This window comes from Dermochelys coriacea, chromosome 5 (assembly GCF_009764565.3).
Source record: "Dermochelys coriacea isolate rDerCor1 chromosome 5, rDerCor1.pri.v4, whole genome shotgun sequence".
In the NCBI taxonomy this organism is placed as follows: Eukaryota; Metazoa; Chordata; order Testudines; family Dermochelyidae; genus Dermochelys; species Dermochelys coriacea.
The window spans coordinates 49,701,249-49,721,736 of record NC_050072.1 but is presented as its reverse complement, the minus strand read 5'-3'; the positions used below and the strand labels follow the sequence as shown (position 1 = coordinate 49,721,736).

The 20,488-nt window shown below is 41.2% G+C and overlaps 1 protein-coding gene across 9 annotated transcripts in view; it reads left to right on the top strand.

Annotated features, from left to right (window-relative positions):
• The window catches only part of ARHGEF28 (Rho guanine nucleotide exchange factor 28), a 207,629-nt gene extending 193,060 nt beyond the window's left edge, over positions 1–14,569 (top strand). For all 9 annotated transcript variants that reach the window (XM_043514682.1, XM_038403100.2, XM_038403099.2 and 6 more), the window contains one exon: positions 13,463–14,569. In XM_043514682.1, coding sequence (XP_043370617.1) covers positions 13,463–13,626 — 164 coding nt within the window. In that variant the 3' untranslated portion in view covers positions 13,627–14,569. The remainder of the gene's footprint in view (positions 1–13,462) is intronic.
• Positions 14,570–20,488: the final 5,919 nt, after the last annotated feature.

Sequence of the window (20,488 nt, the reverse complement as noted above, 5' to 3'; positions counted from 1 at the left end):
GAAACATAAACTTCTTTTGCATATATCATACTGTCTCTTACATAACCCATCAACAATGAACCAAATCATTTGAAATTATCAGATTAGGAAGCCATCTGGTGCAGCAGTCAACCTCTGCATTTTAAAAAAGAAATTGCACCCAAGTATAATGCATCCGATGAAGTGAGCTGTAGCTCATGAAAGCTTATGCTCAAATAAATTTGTTAGTCTCTAAGGTGCCACAAGTCCTCCTTTTCTTTTTACCCAAGTATAGTACACATTTAACAGGATTTCTGATTTCATTTAGGAAAATTCTGTATGGCAAACAGCAAAACAAAGGCTCTGAATAGTCCATCTGCATGATTTTAGCAGGGGAAAAAATGCAGATTAACATGGAAAAATACCCTTCCCCTCCCCCCCTCCAAGTTTGCTTACTCTGTGCATTTGACGTCATATTGTATATTGTCACTTTTTACTGTTTGCCCTGTATTCCTCCATTTATAGGTCTTTCACGCAGGAATAAGGAGGAGAAACACTTTTTCAAATAGAGGAATATGTGATTCCAAACCCACAAAATTGACATGGAGACTCATGGGCAGGTGTGGTACCTGAAACTACTTTTAACACAGTTTTTGAAATTGACTAGATGCCAAGTTGACAGCATTCCTTTAATTCTAAGATGAGTAGTTTGTGTCTTTTGTTCTAGACACATTCTCAGTACCCTTAGTATGGGTGACTGCATCGAAGGTACCCATTGCTCAAAGCATAGTTGTAATTCAACTAATTGAACAAATATAGATATTTTGTAAGACAAGGTAATTCCATCAGTGCTAGCACTAATATTGCACAGATGCATTAATGCTAGGAGATAACCTCACAGGCAGAATAAATTTGTAATTGGCAACAAGTCTCATGACACAGAACACAACATTTTGTGTTCAACTTTAATAAAGCAATGTTTGTGGGATGCTTGGTGGAAGTGAATCATAAGGGAAGTATGTTTTCCTCTTGGGAATAACATCACCATTTGTTTAAAGCAGATGGCAAAAGGGATTAAATCACATGGCAGTGTGAAACCAAAGTGAAAAATATGTCATCTGCAATTAGCATATTTCAACCAACACTTGCTTTTGGCCTCCGTAGTTGTAGGGTCTTATACTTCTGTTACTAATTCTGTCAGTGAAAATAACTTATCTAGTCTTTGAACATAACCACAATGGATGAAGTGGTATTACATAGCCTTATAATTAAGACAGTTAACGAAGTGTTGTTTTTATAATGTTGGCTAATTTAAATAGAGGATTTATTGTATAATTTTACTCTTTCCAATTTCCAATGTCCCTGTCTGAGGGTTTTGCTAATTAGGAGATAAGTCTAAAATAGCATTATACTTCTGTGGCAGTGCAGCATTGAGATTAATCATCCCCTTCCTTTGGACATACCACTGGCATTTTATATATTTTACATACATCGGCACCTCTTACTCAACGGCGCCTTACATGCCAATTTCTCACACAAAAACAGGATAATGGCCAAACCTTTCTCATTTTACTCACACATGTAGTCCCATTGATTTTGGTGGAGTGGGCTTTGATGTCAATGGGACTGCTAGAATAAGGAGAATTAGCGGATTTGGCCATGTAGGTATAAAAAATAAAGGCCATCATCAACCTTTACATATAGACTTGGGGGTTTTTTTGAGGGGGGGGGGGGAGGGTAGATAAGGCATGTGGTTCCAACAGCATAAAACGAATGGAGACAACATGCAAGTTTTCAGTCCCTCAAAGTGACTCTATCCCCATAGTCTGTTAACTGTAACGATGGCTACATACTTATTTACTTTTATTTATTCATTCAGATTTCTGAAATATACTTGTATGTCTCCAGCCCATAAATTAGAAACCACAAAGTAAATAAAGGACGCAGCATCCTTGGAGAAGAGACCAGAAGTATGGGCTTTGTAGCATGGCCAGAAGGTTAGCAGATCTGGGATCTGGAGAAGTGGAGTGGGACAGGGGAACAAGTTCCAACACGGAGGATCCCCCCCCACACACACAACACTCAATCCTCAGCTCAACTTGAGAGGGTCTGCTGATCTCACATGTGACACTGTGTCCTGGAGAGAGAGGTGATCTCTCAGGAAAGGGAGCCACCATTCAATATAACTTTTCTAATTGTTTTTTGAGGTGAAGAAGAGCTGATGGGGAGGCTGTGTTTCTCTTATGCAGTATGATCTATGGGTGTAGGCTTAATATGGGGCCTTGTTTTAATACATTATTAAAACTGTTTCATATAAATTTTGTAATGCACTTAAAGCCTGGAATAGATGCAATGCACCAGTATGAATAAATAATGCACTCTAATGGCCCAGAGAAACCCTTTGAAGATAATCAAATTTTGCAAAATAGTGAGGATGCAAGTACCCGCAGTAAAAGTCATGGCTACTGAATCACAAAATGTACCTTGCTTGCTTATTGTGAAAATGCAATCTAGCTTTAATTATTTATGATAGTACTTTATAATATTCCAGGAAATAAATTCCATCTATAATGTTCCAGCAAATTATATAAAAATAATGGAGTCATAGTAACACAAGACCTCACAACAGTATCTACTTAATATTTCCTAAGAAATCTGGGGCAGATTGTCTCTGTCTGTCTGTGTCTTGTACTGCCACCTATCACCATAGTAGCTGAGTGCCTTTCACATAAAATATATTGGCCATGGTGAAATTCCTAGTAAACTTCATGGAATCTCTGGCTTGCCTTCCTTATCTGGTTATGGAAAGCTCTTCTTTGGGTAGGGTGTTTTGGTGCAGTAGTGAGCGATGAGGGGATGTTGATGGTGTCAGTGTTATGTTTATGGTAGAAAAACTTTAGCAAATTGGAAGGTTTTGTAGAATTTTCTAAAGGTGGGTCTACATTTGAGCTAGAAGGTGTAATTTCTCGTTCAAGTAGACATACCCATACAGTACTAGCCGCCTGAGTACAATTCCATGAGTACTCGGGTGGCTAGCCAAGTACTCATATACTGTGGCTAGACTGCTATTTTTAGTGTGCTAGCGGGATCAGAGCTAGCACAGGTATGTCTAATTTCCAATAAGATGGAAATTACACCTCCCAACTCCAGTGTAGACATACTCTAAAGGTTGGCCAGACTGGATTCATCTAATCTCCTCTGGAAGTTTGTTCCACACCAGATCCTCTGAATGTGAATGCTAATGAGAATAAGTGAGGTTCTACTCTACAGTGCAATTTTATTTTGCTTAGAGTCTTTCATCCAAAAAAAAAAACACTTTTTAAAGAGTAACTGTAAAGAATATATTTCCAGAATTCAATAATATATGCTGCAGCATGACCATAAAGCATAAAAATATGGAGGGCAATTTTGGACTGCCTCCAGAAATGACTGGAGAGCCATTGCAGTAGTTTGAGAATGTGACTGATTTGGTACCATTTTTTACTTTTTGGGAGGAGATGGCCTGCATTGTCTGGGGTCTGGAGAGCTGATGGGGTCTGGAGAGCTAGCATTTGGGAAGGTCATAAAGAAGGGGTTAGCAGTAGTTAAAGCAAGGGAACATGAAGTTACAATTGCAGATTACAGCGGAAGTGAAATCAGAGCAACATCGTATATGGGCACTGCTGCAGGATGTGGTGATAGATAGTAAAGGGAGATGAAGGAAGCGCTGATGAATTCAGACTCAAGGATAAGGCAAGGGTTATGGATAAAAGAGACAAGTGGGGAAAATGAAGGAGAGAGGAAGAGTAATGTCTGAGGTTGTTCCTTTTGCTCAAGAGAAGCACTTCACTGAAATGAGTTGAGACAAAACCACAAGTTTACTTGGTAAGTGTTTTCGCCAGCCTTAATGTAAAATATTCCCTTTGGTTTTATGAAAACTGTTTCAACAGCAGTTACTTATTCACAGTGTGTTTATCAAACAATCTAAAAAGAGCCCATTTCAAAGTATTTAATCACACCCCTAAACTTCCTGTGTCTGAGATGCACATAACACAGATTACATGCCAAGGTTCAGGTTTTGCAGTATTTTTTGTAAATGACCACAGGAGGTGAAATCATCACAGCATGCTTCCTGCCAGTGCTGATTAGAAGACAAAGCAAAGTCAGCAATGGCCACATTAAGATGACTGTCAGGAGATCCCTCACTGACCAGAAAAAGGGAACATTTCCTTGTCTGTTGATATCAGTGGAGCATGAAGATTTTTTCACTATGACCATCAGATAAGAGGCTTTGATCACATGCTTCCAATTTTAGTGATGTCCATGGTTTTCCTACAGTAATCCGCAGCTTCTTCCATTAAAGGGTAAGATAAGCCCATAATGAATTTAAAACAAGCCCTTGGCATTATTTTAGCTACTGAAATGGCTCTTCACATTGTTTTCAGGCCTTTTGTACTCACATCACCTTGTGTTTTGGTCTTGGCAGCTTTTATAAGCTAAAAAGTTGAACTTGGTCAGTGCTTAGGAAATCACCAAGTAAAAACTCTTGTGCTTTGGGAAGTGTGCATAGTACCTCTGTAGAAGGCAATCTTCCTTCTGCATGGGTAATGAATCTGTGACTTATTATGGCAGTATTAGTCAAAGGGTGGGGCACGCCCCTTGAGGGGCACATGAATGACAACCTGGGAAGTGGAGACAGCAGCTATAGTTCTCCAGGACCTCAGCTTTCATTTTTTAAATAAGTGTCTGTCTTTTATGATTGCAGAAAAGCCTACAAAATATCATTTAACCAGTGCAGTGATGTCTGCCTGAGTTTGCAGAGAGCCTGAAATGACAGTTTTGAGGGGTGAATTAACCCTTTCATTTCAACAGGTGCTAATTCAAATGCCAATGATCACACTTTAAATGTCTGCATTGTTAATGATTTAGCTGTACATTAATATATGTAGGAAAGGAGAGAGAGATTTACTATGATTATCCACACTAGCATTGTACCTATCACGGAGTGCACAGGGTTAGCTGAGGTGGTGGAAGATGAATAAATTAAGATGTGTAGGCTTTTAGCAGTATGTGGCAGTGCTGTGGGGGGAAGGTGCAGTTGGTTTGATTTTTCCTGAAGGGGATACAGCTTTCAAAAGTATGGGGAGCACTGTTCTAAGGTGTGGTTTGTTACAGAATTTCTGTTTCTCCAGTGTGAACTCATACTGAAGCTTTAGCTACCCACTGTAATTTGTTATAACTTCAGTAACCTGGCTACATTCCAACTCCGGTGTTTACATTACGTGTGGTATCTACCTGTGTTTCCCCAGTTTTATCAGTTGGATAAAATATTCTTTACTTTCTTTCTAAAGCTGATGTTTGTGTAGTGTGCTGGCACAGATTGGCTACTGTGATGAGTGAAATGATCCCTTACAGCCAGTAACATTCTTTGTGATTCTTTTGTATAAAAAAGCATTCTAAGGGTTTATGATGATTATTTTCTCTTGATCATTTGTGTGCAGCTGTGTTTAATGAGCTGGAAAAGAAGTAGGTCAATAAAATGTGTTCATTGTTCGCAGACTATCCATTGGACCACGTGTGTGTGTCATTAGCCATCTAAAGGTTCAAAGCTTACCACATAGACAACTTAGTAGAGAATTCACATCTAATTAAATTAATATTAAGCAATATCTGACAGTTGGTAGGCAGTGCTCCACACTGAGGTGAGACTAGACATTTAATGTGTAGAAGGGTATGATTTCAAGTAATACCTGTTTTACTCTGCTGTCAGTGTCCAATGGAAATACTGTAGAAAGAACGTGTTTTAAAAGCTGTGCACTTTTTAAAGCCAGCACAATTGTTGACACATCTATATAACAGGATAAAAACCAAATATAAATATATTAGCCTAAAGGAGGTCACCTTCAGCTCAAGTGGTGAAGAGACATGTGTATCTGATGCTGAAGGTCCAAGATTTGAAACTTGTTGACAACAATAGTATCTGAGAATCTTTGCAAAACTGTTTTTAACGACCCCACTCCACAGGTCAACAACATGGAGTTGTACCCATTTAAGCCATGGATTTGGTCCAAAGGCTCTTAACAGAACCTTTCTAAACAATTGGGAGGCTAAAACAAAATCCCACGCTGCTTTGTTTAAACTACTAATTGCACAGATAATAGGCATATATAGCCCTGTGACATTCCAGTAATTTTACCATGATCAACAATCGAAGGCAGAGACAGAAATAAAGATTATGCTGTCACAGACCTTTAATGTCATAGAACTAGAACTCTGATTCCTTCATTTTAAATCTACTAACAACAAAATACTCAAAGACTGACCAGGCTAATTAATCCTGGATCTGTTTTGATCTAATTGCTCATCTGCTTTTTGTGAAAAGAGCTCTCATGCAGGAGGATGCTTGTTTGTCTGAGAAATGTAGCAGCTGCTTTTCCTTCAGTAGGACTGGTTAAAAGTAAAGGGCAGCATTAAAATTCCTAGGTCGATTTCCAGTCTTATTCAGCTGGTTAAGAAATGGATTAGGCTCCTCTTTCCTCCGTGGTATGAGGGTCAACATTTTTCTGGGTGTGTGAGCGGTTCATAACACTTCCAGTTTCCAGTGTGAAGCCTTTCATGGAGGGATAATTGAACTAATGCCAGACCCTCAGAGACCCCAAATTCCTGCTTGTGCCCAGCCCTCTGTGGAGGGGGGGAGTGGACACAAGAAGCCTTCTCCCTTCTGTGCAGGGTGTGGGCCAGATGCACTTCCCTGAGTGCAGAGACTCTGCATCTAGCAATTGCATTGGCACCCAGTAACTCAAAAAAGGGGAAGCAGAGGAGCCATGGCACCAATCCACCACTCTGTGCCAGGCAGCAGAAATGGCCACACACAGGTAGGGGGCACATCCATATTCTTTCAAAGAGTGGCACGGTGCTCCCCCTGCACTCCAGCTTTCATTTCATTGCCTCCTGGTACCCCAGTGGGGCAGCACACTTTAGGCTGTCCTCTCCCATGGCTGGTTGTTCACAGCCACAACTGAACCCCTAACATGTAAAATCCATTTAATACTGGGAAAATACTTCGCATGTAATAAAAATCCAAACAACTCTCAAGTAGAGTGAGTCTGCCCCCCAGAAAGGGAGAAGAGCCAGAGACTCCATGAATCCCACTAAGAACATGGCTATTGCTATTGATTTCATATGCAAGACACTCAGATGCTACAGTGATGGGCAGAAATCTAGACAGATGCAGTAGCAATATAGGCTGGAATTTTCAAAGGTGCCTAAGGGACTTAGGCACTCAATTCCCATTGAATTTCAATGGCTGGTGGATGCCTAACTCCTACCTTTGAAAATCCCAGACTCAATCACATTTACGCTAACACAATACTTTTGGCTTCTGCCAATGCTTTCCATTATGTAGGAATGCTGCTTTCAGGATTAAATACAGTACTTCTGCCATTTCAAATAGCTTTGGGCTGAACTCGACATGTCAGCTGTCAGTCCAGATGAACGTGGGATAAAACCTGGTGCATGCTACAAAAGCTGTTTAGTAGTAAAGGAAAAAATGGAGGCGTTATTTGTTTTTTGAAGGTATTTGATGCAAAAAGTAGCTGAAATGTATGCTGTGTGGCTGTAAAAATCACAGTAATCCCATTCAGTTTGTTGAACTGGTTCTGCACAGACCATGACAACAGTTGGGATTGGTGGATGGGGCAAAGGAATTCTATACCTACTTCATGGGGAGGCCACTGCATATGGACCCTAAGGGGAACTGAGAGGAGAGAGGGAATCTGGGTCAGAGCAGGAGGGAGCTCTAGGGGATTTTCTGTTTATATATACACATATTTTGTGGTAGGATTGCTCCGTAATTCTCTGACACCCTGTCTGTCTGTCCTTCCTGTCTGCTCACTATGGTGTTTGAGCACCTAAAGCCGACCTGAAGAGCACTGTTTCCAGGACAGAGTGGTGGTCAGGGAGAATCTGTGGTATTTAATCAATACAGCATGACATGGGACTGAAAGTGGGGAGTCGGTTTGACTTACACTGTCCTGTTAGTCGTTTTCCCTGCTGCATTGCCATGCCAGTCCCTCGAGGTGCAAGTTATGTTCGTTTTGCACATGTGCTGCATCCTCGATTGGTGCAAGTTACACTGCTTTGTCATTTGCACCCATTTTCTGACCACTTTACACCTAAATTAAACCACATTTTATATGACGTCAACTTTTGGCTCAGACGTCCAGGGGAGCTGAAACCTGCTTATATTTGCCCTCTGTTGTTCCAGTTTGGCTGTATAGAAACTACATCCTTATGAGTAAAATGTTCCTTGCACAGTTCATTTACATGCACTTTAGCCCGCTGGCTAATATCTGCTCTCATTTACATTTAAACAGAATTTGGTTCATTTTTAATACTGAAACTGCCTATGTGTTTCTGTGTCTCAGTTGTTTGTGGACTTTAGTACTTACCAGCTATTGAAACAGCCGCCAGCTCCTTTTGACATAAATTGTCATTGAATGGTTTCAATAACTCTAGTTTAAACATACAGGGCCAGATCCTCAGCAGAGGGAGAAGAGTGGCTTGAAGCCATTTTTCCACTGCATCTATACTGCGCTGGGCTGGGCTGAAGCAGCCCCCACTGTAGCATACAGCAGTCTAGGGCTACTCGAAGTCACCCAGTTCTTACCTTCGACATGCCCTCTGGGGTAGGGTAGTTGGAGTAGAATCTGACCAACCCAGCACAAGGGGAGTAGACCTTTTTCTCCTGCTCTCCTTAGCTCTGCCTAGAGGAAACATGGTGCAGCTGAGGATTTGGCCTTGGGTGTTTAAATAAGAGTTAGTTAAACAGTTAGATGGTGGTGATATATTTTGTTTCATATCTGAGAAGGAGCTACAGGATGTTTTGAGGCCAGCACCAGGACTAATCTGCTTCCTTTGTCAGGAGGAACCCTCAGCTGCTCCTTCAGGGCAACTTTCCACTTGTTTTGTGGTGCTGAAACTGGGACTAAGAATCTGGCCCTCAGTTCAGGTTGGCTGCCACATCTCCTACCTTTCCCACCACATCTGCTTTTGCCAGGCTTAGAGTCACTGGGGAAGTAGCATCCTGTTCAGCACAACATGGTTATGTGCAATAACATTAATGATGTCAGTGAGAAATAATTGAATCATGAAGAACCTGGTGCAGCCGGGTGCTTATCACATCTTGTGAGGGGCTGAGTAAAAATCAGTGGGAGCTGATAGTGATCAGTACCTCACAAGAAGCGCTCTGGTTTAAACCCATGTTCTGCAAAGGAGATCCATGTTGGAGCTAAGCCTCGGTGGCTGTAGTAGAGTGGTCACCTAAAATTTGGAAATTTGCTTCAAAGTTGGGGGAAGGGCTGGAAAATCAGCAAAAAAGATATTGCTTAATCCTAAATGTAACAGAGACACACAAGGACACAAGGAAGATTATGAAACTGATTTTGTGTCTGGTGTAGGCAGGGGAATAAGATGGTAGCCACCAAAAGAAGCTCAAACAGACAGCCATCTTGTACCTTTACCCATAATCTGCAGCAGCTTCTTACCTCCATTGCGTATCAATACTAGAGAATAATACTTGACTATTTATTTCTAGCAGTATCCACTTTAGCACTTGACTATTATAATTTCTTCCCTTTTGTAAAGGAACTCTGTCCCAGTGTGGATAGTTTGGATGAAGAGCCTCATAAAGCACTATTCTTTTCAGCTGTCACTACATGCATAACAAGAGAGCAGGGTGGCATAACTAAACATACAGCAGGCTCCATTTGTTCAACTCTTCCTACACCTGAGATACTTATTTGCTATTCCAGGGCAGTTCCTTCATTCTTGCCTGAGCAGCTGCTGTCGTCATGGCATCTTGCTGCTTACTGTGGTACCAGCCGCTCTCTGGAGAGGTCTCATGGCACTGAAGCATTGAGACAGCAGGCACCCTCTCCACTCATAGACTGATTGTCATCTTTGGGACACATTGTGCTTTTATTAGGCAGGGCCTATGTTCTGGCCTTTTCAAATGGCAGCCAAGAATGGCACTTTCCTCATCTGTCAGCTTACACAGAGTATTTGTTGGCCAAAAAATACTTGTCACCCTCATAGTGGCTGAAACTTCCCCTATTTGAGACTCATGCTTCCCTGAACTTTGAAAGAGCTATTTTTAAAGACCCTCATAATAAAGCACTGGCTACTCCTAACTTTGGCTTAACCTGCTAATTTCTTCACAGTTTTTGTGTTCCCTCTCCCCCTGCCTCATACATTAGACTCACGAAGTGCGAGCCTTTGGCGTAGCATTGTAACATCACAGAGATCACATTCCTCTGCAGCATGGGGTCACTTGCAGGTTTAAACTAGCATAAATGGTGAATTCTCTGAACTTGAAGTCTTTAAACCATGATTTGAGTAACTCAGCCAGAGGTTATTGGTCTATTACAGGAGTGGGTGGGTGAAGTTCTGTGGCCTGCAATGTGCTGGAGGTCAGACTGATGACTGGCCTTAAAGTCTGAGTCTATGAGAGAATTCCAAAAGCTGTCCAGAAATAATTTCTTTCAATAGTGATGGAGTCAGAAGTGTTTCCATCTGCAGTAAATGTTAATGCTTGTCTCTCATTGTACAAACTGAACCGTTTGTGATCAGAGTTGCAAAATGTGTTCTCAGTTTTACGGATGGGGTTAACTGAGGAAGAGAGGGAAGCAACTAGTCCAAAGTAATAGTGAAAGTCACTGGCAGAGCCAGGATCAGGACTAAAGACTTGCTGATGCCAATACCATTAGCTGAGTCCTCCATGCAATGATGCCTCCTCCTTGTGATAAAGGGTGCATCTCAGAGGATGCTGTTTCCTTTGGAAGATGTTATGCTATTTAGCAAAACAGAAGAACACGAGTTAATCTAGAAAGTTTAGTTTAACCAAATATCTTATCCATCACAATGACACATGTAAACCACAGTATCACGATTGTAACTATTGGTTTAGAAAGAAAACATGGATTGAAGTGTCTTTGCATCACAGGCAGTTACACTGAAGATGTGAACTGGTGAATCACTTCACTGAAATATGTAGATTTCATTGTTAAACCAGTAAGCCACTCAAATTAATCCGAGCCCACTGCACAATGTAGTATACGTGGACTTCATTTTAAGCACACAGAACGGAGGCAGAAGGTAGATTGACTTTCCGATGTCACACTGGAAGTCTGTGGCTGAGCTGTGAAATCTGAATAGTTATAACTAGACTTGGCAGAATTTTTTATTTTTTAGTAATTTTGATGGATATCAATGTTTTCTTAGATTTGTATTGATTTAAATTTTCACAGTTTTGGGAAATTATGGGGAGGATCAGGCAATTATGTTTCAGAGTAGCAGCTATGTTAGTCTGTATTCACAAAAAAGAAAAGGAGTACTTGTGGCACCTTAGAGATACAAAAAGTTAGTTTTATAACCATTAAAACATAAATTGTCAAGATCATATCAAAATATACAAAGTAAATATCCTTAAATCAAATTCTAATCCATTCTCAATCACTATTTTTCTTAATTTGCATTTCTGTACATTTCGATTATTTTCAATAGAAATATTTTTGTCGGTTTGTGTGTGCAGTGAAATTGATGTTTACCACATTTACTGAGAACATCTAACCCTTCCAAGCCTCGCTATACATCTAACTACAGATTGCAAGTACAAATCAGATAGACTTGTAACTGTTAAGATTTGCTCCCACAATTGGAGTTTCAGGGCTTGGACAAGGTCCCTCACCAAAGGTCTTAAGCAAAGTAAGGAGTCATGGGATAAGAGGAAAGGTCCTTTTATGGATCAGTAACTGGTTATAATACAGGAAACAAAGGGTAGGAATAAATTATCAGTTTTCACAATGGAGAGAGGTAAACAGTGGGGTCCCCTAAGGATCTGTACTGGGACCAGTGCTATTCAACATATTCATAAATGATCTGGAAAAAGGGGTATAAACAGTGAGGTGGCAAAGTTTGTGGACAATGCAAAATTACTCAGGATAGTTAAGTCCAGAGCAGACTGAAGAGTTACAAACAGATCTCACAAAACTGGATGACTGGGCAGCAAAATGGCAGATGAAATTCTGAGAGTGTTGATAAATGCAAAGTAACACACATTGGAAAACATTCCAACTATACATACAAAATGATGGGATATAAATTAGTTGTTACCACTCAAGAAAGAGATCTTGGCATCATCATGGACAGTTCTCTGAAAACATCCACTCAGTGTGCAGTGGCAGTCAAAAAAGCGAACAGAATATTAGGAACCATTAGGAAAGGGATAGATAAGACAAACTATCATAATGCCACTATATAAATCCATGGTATGCCCATACCTCAAATACTGCATGCAGTTCTGGTCACCTCATCTCAAAAAAGAGATGTTAGAATTGGGAAAAAATACAGAAAAGGGCAACAAAAATGATTAAGGGTATGAAACAGCTTCCATCTGAGGAGTGATAAAGACTGGGACTGTTCAGCTTGGAAAAGAGATGATGGAGTGGGGAGGGGGCTATGACAGAGGTCTATAAAATCATGAATGGTTGGAGAAAGTGAAGAAGGAAGTGTTATTTACCACTTGACATAACACAAGAAACTGGTCGGCCAATGAAATTAATAGGCAACAGGTTTAAAACAAACTTCTTTAAAACAAAAAAGTACTTAACAGAATGCACAGTCACCCTCTGGAACTCGTTGCCAGGGGATGTTGCAAAGGCCAAAAATAACAGGTTTCAAAAAAGAATTAGGTACGTTTCTGGAAGATAGGTCCATCAGTGGCTATTAGCCAAGATGATCAGGGACAGAACCCCATGCTCTGGATATCCCTAAACCTCTCACTACCAGCATCTGGGAGTGGATGAGAGGGAATGGCTCACTTGATACCTGCCCTTTTCTATTCATTCACTCTGAAGCATCTGACAACAGCCACAATTGGAAGACAGGATACTGGGCTAGACGGACCATTGGTCCGACACAGTCTGGCCATTCTTATGTAATTTATCTACAAGCACAAAAAATGCAACCACAAATAAAGTCTCAGCCTGGCTGAAAATACACCCCATTATGTACTGTGTGACAGTGTAATACCTTTACAAAAGGGTCACTAACAAGGGCAAACAGAACATGTATTATTTACTGTATTCTGCCTTCCAAACCCTTCTCTTACAGTTTTTATACCATTCCATAAGTGCACACAGAATAACTACAGGATAGACACAAACTTATTTTATGGATAATAATTGCTTATGTTTTTAGTACCATGGTTAAAAACAATGACATCAGCCCAAGCCCTTGGAAAGCAATGGAAAGATATCCATTGATTTCACTGGGCTGGGACTAAGGCCTACATTGTGCCCCACTGTAGGGTGCATTCCTATAGTAACTATGTTTTTCTTTATGCATAAATACTGTACATACACAGTGGTGGTTTAACAAATTGCCAATCACAAAGTAAGAGTTTTGTCTGTTAGTTATGAGTCTGAATCAGCTGTTTATTGTACCATGTCCTCTGTATGTGTTATAGACTTAACGGCATCCCAGATCCGGTGTCCAAGAACGCACAGTCTGAATCCCGGATGCATCCAGGCCCAGTCGCTTGCCGATGTTCTGCTGGTGAACCAGCAGCCTCACAGCTCGCAGGATGCAGAAAACGGAGCGAGAGTTGAAGAAAATATTGTTTACCTCTGATTGTGCGTTTTCTAATACCAATAGCACTTTGGGATGAAATTATATTTTGCTTTTCTAACTCTACGCGGTTGCTCCCTCGATGACCAAAAGGCTCTAAGAATAGTATTTAATATTCAGTGCAAGGTTTTCCCCACCATAAATATAACAATTAAGTTATTTTTTAAAAGCAATTTTTTGTAATCGTTAATTTATGACACAAGGAGTAACAGAAAGAAGGACAAGATCAAAGGTAGTGATGTTTGGAACTGTCATCACATAAGACTGCTGATAGGAACTGCAAAGATTGGTGTTGCTTTTCTCTTGAGTTTAAAAGTGCAGATTTCCATGTTTAGAGATAAGTGCCTGCTGTGTGAGCTTTCATAGTATGAATCAGTAACTTTTTAACAATAGTGATATGATAGGGGAAGATGGACGAGTGAGCGTGGCGGGCTGTAATGTTTATAAAAATGTACTCTGCTTGGAAGACTAGATGGGTTTCTGAGTTACTAGCCTTGCAGCTCTGCAGAGCTGGGTTCACACATGGCTCACCTCACAAAGGAGGCTGTTTTGGCGGGTCTCAACTTAGACCTTAGCAGAGGTCTGTTAACAACAGAGAATCAGCCTGTGTTGGGCATGATTTCTGTGCACAGGTGCTGTGGGTCAGTTTGGCAATGTATTGTAGTATAACTGTACCTGGTTACAGAAAGTGCCCTTACTTACATTAGCATTAAAGTTCACCAAATGAAGCTTTCCCACAGGGAGGGAAAAGAAGAGAAGAACATGTAGTGTCTTTAGTCTAACTGAATCCCATTAAGACTTCACTGCTTTTCTATAAAGGAGGAAGCCACCTTTCTACTTTCACTCGGTATGTTAGGGAATAATAAACCAGGACCTGTTCTTGGCTTTTGTTCTTCAGAAATATTTGTATATTTCTGTTGGATTTAATAAATATTCTGTACCTCTCTGGAAGGCTTTAACTTTCATGACATTCCCGCACTCTGAACAGAGTTAGAAGACCTTCTTCTAAAATGTGTGCTGTCCGGTCTTGTATCTGCACTCTGCTACTGTCAAACACAGTAGTGTCTGAACTCCAAACAAATGAATTACACCAGACTAGCCTAAATTGGTAGATAAACTGATTCACATTTCACATAGGCCTTAGATCAGTGGTTCCAAATTTTTTAGTAAGCAACCCACCAACTACACTTCGTCTTTTTTTGTTTACAGTCCATCCAGGGGTCAAGGGGGTCACAGGCCAGTATTCTTCTCCTCCAGCATTGATCACCTGCAGCACCACCCTAGGCCAGTGTGGAGGGGTGGGAGCTGGAGTGGAATACTGATTCCACAGCAACAGCTCCTGTCCCATGGGGCTGGGCTTGGCTTCCTGCTCCGGGTGTTGTGACCTGCTGCATGGGGTCACAATGCTGAGTGTGTGACCCTGGTTGCTCGGAGCAGGGCCCAGCCCCAAGGGACAGGAACTGCCACTATGGGTTGGGTTTGTTATCCAACCCTCCCTCCGCACCGGCCCCACAACCCATCCAGAACCTTCCCGTGACCCACAATCCACCATTTGGGAAATAGTGCCTTAGATAGTCACAAACCTCTACCAAGGAGTTGATAGCTTTATAGTAATTTTCTGTTCTACCTGCCTGCTGACAGCAGGCCAGTCTTCTGAACGTGATGCCTACACCCTCATTGCAATGACTTGCTTACTTCCTGTTGTAAACTATACTTCTAGTGAGTGGGATTAGGAATAGTCCAAAAGTGGCCTTTTTCAAGCTTGATGTCATTGGGCTAGCAGAATGGGTAACTGACTCTTACTTAGACTTAAGCAAATGAGAGGCTTATTCCCCAAGCATATTGGGCCAGCTCCACCGCTAATATTAATTGGTGTAGCTCCACTCACAGCAGCTGAGAATCTGCCCATAGATCTATTTTTCGTGGTGTGTTAAAAGTCCAAAGACAAACTATTGGACTAGATGGGCCACAGTTCAAAATCCAGTATGGTAATTTTTACAAACAGTAACTTTAAGGGGGAAAGATTTTACTTCTCTCATCGAGTTCATTGAGGAGGCTGGAAAGCTCCAGAAGTAGCTGGCTTGTGCTTCAGCTGTTGTTGAAATTCCTCAAACCCCCACTAACATCAAGCAATGTCTTTTGCTCACCTGTGTTTACAATAAAGCTTATGAAACTGAAGAAGGCAAAGGCAGGAAACAGGTGGCCTCTGGATTTAAGTATTTGAAATGAAGAAAGTATTTAAAAAACAGTCCAGCATGCCATAGGCAGGTGGTCTTTAAAATGAGATCTAGTGTGCAACCTGAACTCTCGCCATTATTCAGACATTTCTAATATTTAGCTGAACTAAAACATGAGCTTTTAAAAACTAATGAAAATCAGCTAGCTCAGGCTAACAACAATGAAATCACCTCCCTGAAACAGCACTGCACCTTTTCAATAGCCACCTCAGTAGACACGTTTTCCATGCATTGTCAGGAGAATATTAATTATCTCTCCTCCGTTTTTCATTTTTATGTGCAGTAGAGAAATGTATTTCAAAGAACTGGTTCCACTTTTTCTCTGACCTTCTGCTGCTGTTTAATAGTGCAAATCACCTTGCTTGTTATTACGCCATTTAGCGGCAGGTTTATTTTGCAGGTGGCAAGCATTCCTGTCAGAATTACTTTCAGCTCATCAGGTATGGTATTGATTCCTTTTTCTACCATGACTTCCAGAGCAGCTTATCTTTGGCTCCTCAGCATTGACTTTGGTAATACATTTCAATATTGACAATAAAGAAGATTCATCTTACTGAGAGGCACCCACACCGGTGGGGTTCTGTTTTCTTTCTGCTGTTCGAAAAAAAATGTAAAATGTTCCTCAATCATTTAATAAAGGGGGTGTTTCCTCAAGTTAATGCCCGGTGCCTTTAGTTTGATGTGATTATGTGATGCAAAGCAAAGATCTCATACAAAACAGCTTGGTAAAGTTCGTTAGTTTTTAAGGCAAACTTAAAACTAAGCTTTTCAGCAAACGGGCAAGTGCTCACAATGCTTATAAACAGCTTGTTTATGGTCCTATGACCTTCATGATGGGCTCATCTTACAAGATGCTGAGCATACAATCTTTGGGCACTTGGTACCTGGCAAGCTTAGGCTGGAACATACTAAATACTTTATCTTTTTGTCATTTATAGCATAAAATAAAATAAAAATCTCTAGCCACCTATTAACTGTCTCGAGAGCCACATCACAGCATTTGCCTGTGTACAGAGATCATATTTTTTAAATGCTTAGGTCAAACTGTTTTCCAGGAATGTGACTAAATTCAATAAAAAGTTTTGATTTCTCAGTAGAGAGCATAACTTATTTACTGAGCTGATTTTTAAAATCTCTTATGAGATTTGACACATAAAAACGGCAATATTTTCCCTTGCCTGCTGCCCCTGGGGCTGCATGAATTTATGTGCCAGCCCTTAACATGCAAAACTGAGCAAGACTTTGCACTGCATTTCATCAAGCTGGTGTAAATTCTGTAGTAATGTGCTGTAACACTTGCCAGCACACAGAGTCATGTAGCAATTCAATCAGAGAAAGACGCAGAGAGAACATATGCTATAGTGAATATACACCTTTAGTACTTGTATTTTTTTAATGGCAAGGAAAAGGTGTTCCTTATATAATTGTAGCGTTACACTGAGGGAGTAGTTTTCCACATGGATTGAATGAGAAATCAGGAGGGCAAGAGACTTCCTTGAGATCTTATGAAGAACAAGCTGCTTGGATAAAATTTCAATCCAGGCCCCTCCTGGATCCCAGCTCTTCACTGTACCCACTGAACCATTCTTTATTTTATATATGGAAGCATGATAGCGCATTATGTGATGTTATTACGCTACTTCTCTGGGGTGGGAGGGGGGGTTGGATGTCTCATGAACAAACTACTGACCTTTCTCTTTTTGAATCATAGTCCTAATTTCACCTTGCTTCCCAAGTCTAATGTATTAATTCACTAATCCCCAGGAAATAGCCACATGGAAAAGCACTGCACAAATAACAATTAGCTGTCCAAATTCAAGAATCTTTGTAATGAGGATAATTACATATTAAGCTCATCTCTAAAAAGGATACATCCTCTCTCAGCAACAATTAAGCCATGGGAAGGGACTGTGATAATGACTGCAAGCTGGTTTTGTGTAGTAAGCAAGTAAAGGCTACTGGACAAGCAGTCATGATATTTGCAGGCCTGTGTGAAACCACACTGGCTCCATCCCTAAGTTCTCTCTGATCAAAACCTATTGGGTTTTCTTACTGCTCAGATGTGACCCAATGGGACATCTACTTGCTCTATACCACTGTATGTTATATTGTGCCTAGTAGGCAAAGCACTGAATATAAAACTAGTTCATTTGAATTAATTAATCTAACAATAGGGAAGCGACTCAAAGCTAACAGACTTGAGGATCATTTAAAGACCAAGAAGGACTAAATGGTTCAGAAAGGACCTCACTAATACCTAGTTGGTGGCGAAATACCCCAGGCTTCTTGACCTGGGAGATTTCAACATTCATAAGTCCATATTGACAAGGCCATAGATGTAGAACACCCACCCCCCTCAAAACTTATCTCTTCACTTGCCTCCCTAGGACTTCTGTAGGTCATCCCTGGTCCAGCCCACACAGCTGGTCACACCTTGGATCTGGTCTTCAGTTAGATGTCAAGATCAAGGACATCACAACCCAGCCACTGTCTTAGACTAATCATCACCATGTTAAGGCAGTGGCTCTCCCAGGTCTCAGGCAACCCCAGACAGACCCATGACCCTGATTTGACCACAGAGACTCATAGATTCCATCAAATTCTCATGCATGCTAAAGGACAGCAGCATTCCACCACCCACAAGACAAGGAGTAGAGGACCTGATGAATCATCATCATTGTAAGCTAACCTCAACCATTAACATGCTGGCCTCTAAACAGCCCATTCCTCTCCATCGCCCACACAGATTACCTTGGTGTTCTGACACCCTGTGGCAAATGAAGAGAGAAAGTTGGAAACATGAGTGCCAATGGCAGAAAATGAAGGCTGAAACAGATGTGTTGAAACAAATAATTTCTCCAGACCCAAGATGAGGCTGTATTACGGGCCAAGAGAACCTTCTATTGAAGCTGCCAAATCCTGACCTTTGGAGCTCTCCTAACTGGTAAACTACATCATTAAACCAGAATACCTACAGCTCGCATCAGAACCAAGCGCTGCAAATAACTATCATCCTACTTCACTGAAAAGATTGTAGACAAACAGGAAGGCTTTTCAAAGAAGCCTAGATCACTTCCCTTTTACCACCCAACAAACAGCCTACCTGCATTCCCAGAGTTCAGTACATCCACTCTTCAAGAACTACTGGTTTCAGAGTGGTAGCCGTGTTAGTCTGTATCAGCAAAAAAACCAAGGAGTACTTGTGGCACCATAGAAACTAACACATTTATTTGGGCATAAGCTTTCGTGGGCTAAAACCCACTTCATCAGGTGCATGCAGTGGAAAATACAGTAGGAAGATTATATACACAGAGAAGATGAAAAAATGTGAGCTTGCCCCACGCAATGTATCTGACGTGTCCTTCCTGGTTTGGTGAAAGAATTATGAACAACAGATTAGAGATCACACATCCATTATCATCACCCTAAATCTCTCAGCACCATTCACCACTGTTGACCATGAGATACTGGTATTTTTGCCTGGGTGTCGAGAGGAATGGCTAAAGTAGTTTGAGTCCTGCCTGAAGGAAGGCACACAAAGAGAAGTGATGGGACACTGCACCTCCACTAGACCCCCTCACAGGTGGAGTCCCACAAGGATCAATTCTCTCTCTGGTCCTTTTCAACATCTACATGTGGCCACTAGATGAACTGGTAAGATGCATAAACTCTAGTGCCAGCAATATGCAGATGAGACGGTACCTATCCTTCTTCACACATGCTCACACGACTACCATCCAGATGGCCCAGTACTTGGATGAGGTTAATTAATAGATGAACAACAATTAGCCAAAACTCAACCCAGACCAGACAGAGGTGATGCCAGTGGACAGAGGCAAGCACTTTGAAGAGTTTTCAGTCACAGTGCCATCTCCTTGGGACACACCCATGCTTGGTCAATTCAGTCCATAGGTTAGGAGAGCTCCTGGATTCCTCACTGAAGCCAAGTTCTCACATAGCAGAATCCACTAGTGCTTTCTACCCTATATGATGGGCGAGAAAACTCCATCCCCATCCTGGTGGATGTTGACCTGCCCTCAGTTATTCTTGGCTTCAGCACCTTCCATCTGGACTGTTGCAATGCAATATAGCTGGACATGATGCCTTCAGCCATTAGGAAATGCCAGCTAGTACAGAACTTTGCAGTGCGTCCCTTGAGCAAGCACACTAGAACTATCTGTCTTCCACTCTCCATTCCCACAGAACATCAAACCAAGCTCAAGGTCTTGGTCCTTATTATGCTTCATGATTGGGCCTGGTCTATCTAAAAGATCTCCTAAAGCTCTGGGATGAAGACTGTGGTTGACAACTCCGCTTCTCAAGCACAATAGAACTTCTATCACAAGAGTAAATCTCATCTGTGCAAGAGAAAGAGCTTTCTCAGAGGATGCTCTGAGACTATGGAGCAAATTCTCATAGGATCTAAGGACCATCACAAGCCTCACCACCTTTTGCTCCAAGTACAAAGTGCACTTTTTTGACCTACCTTCTCAAACATAAACACATAGCAACTTGTGTATAGAATAAAAAGAAAAACCCTAGCAAAACAAATCACTCTGTTGCGCACACAATTCTCCCCGTTGGGTGAGGATGAGAGCCAGAAGGAACCACACATGATTGAGGTTAGT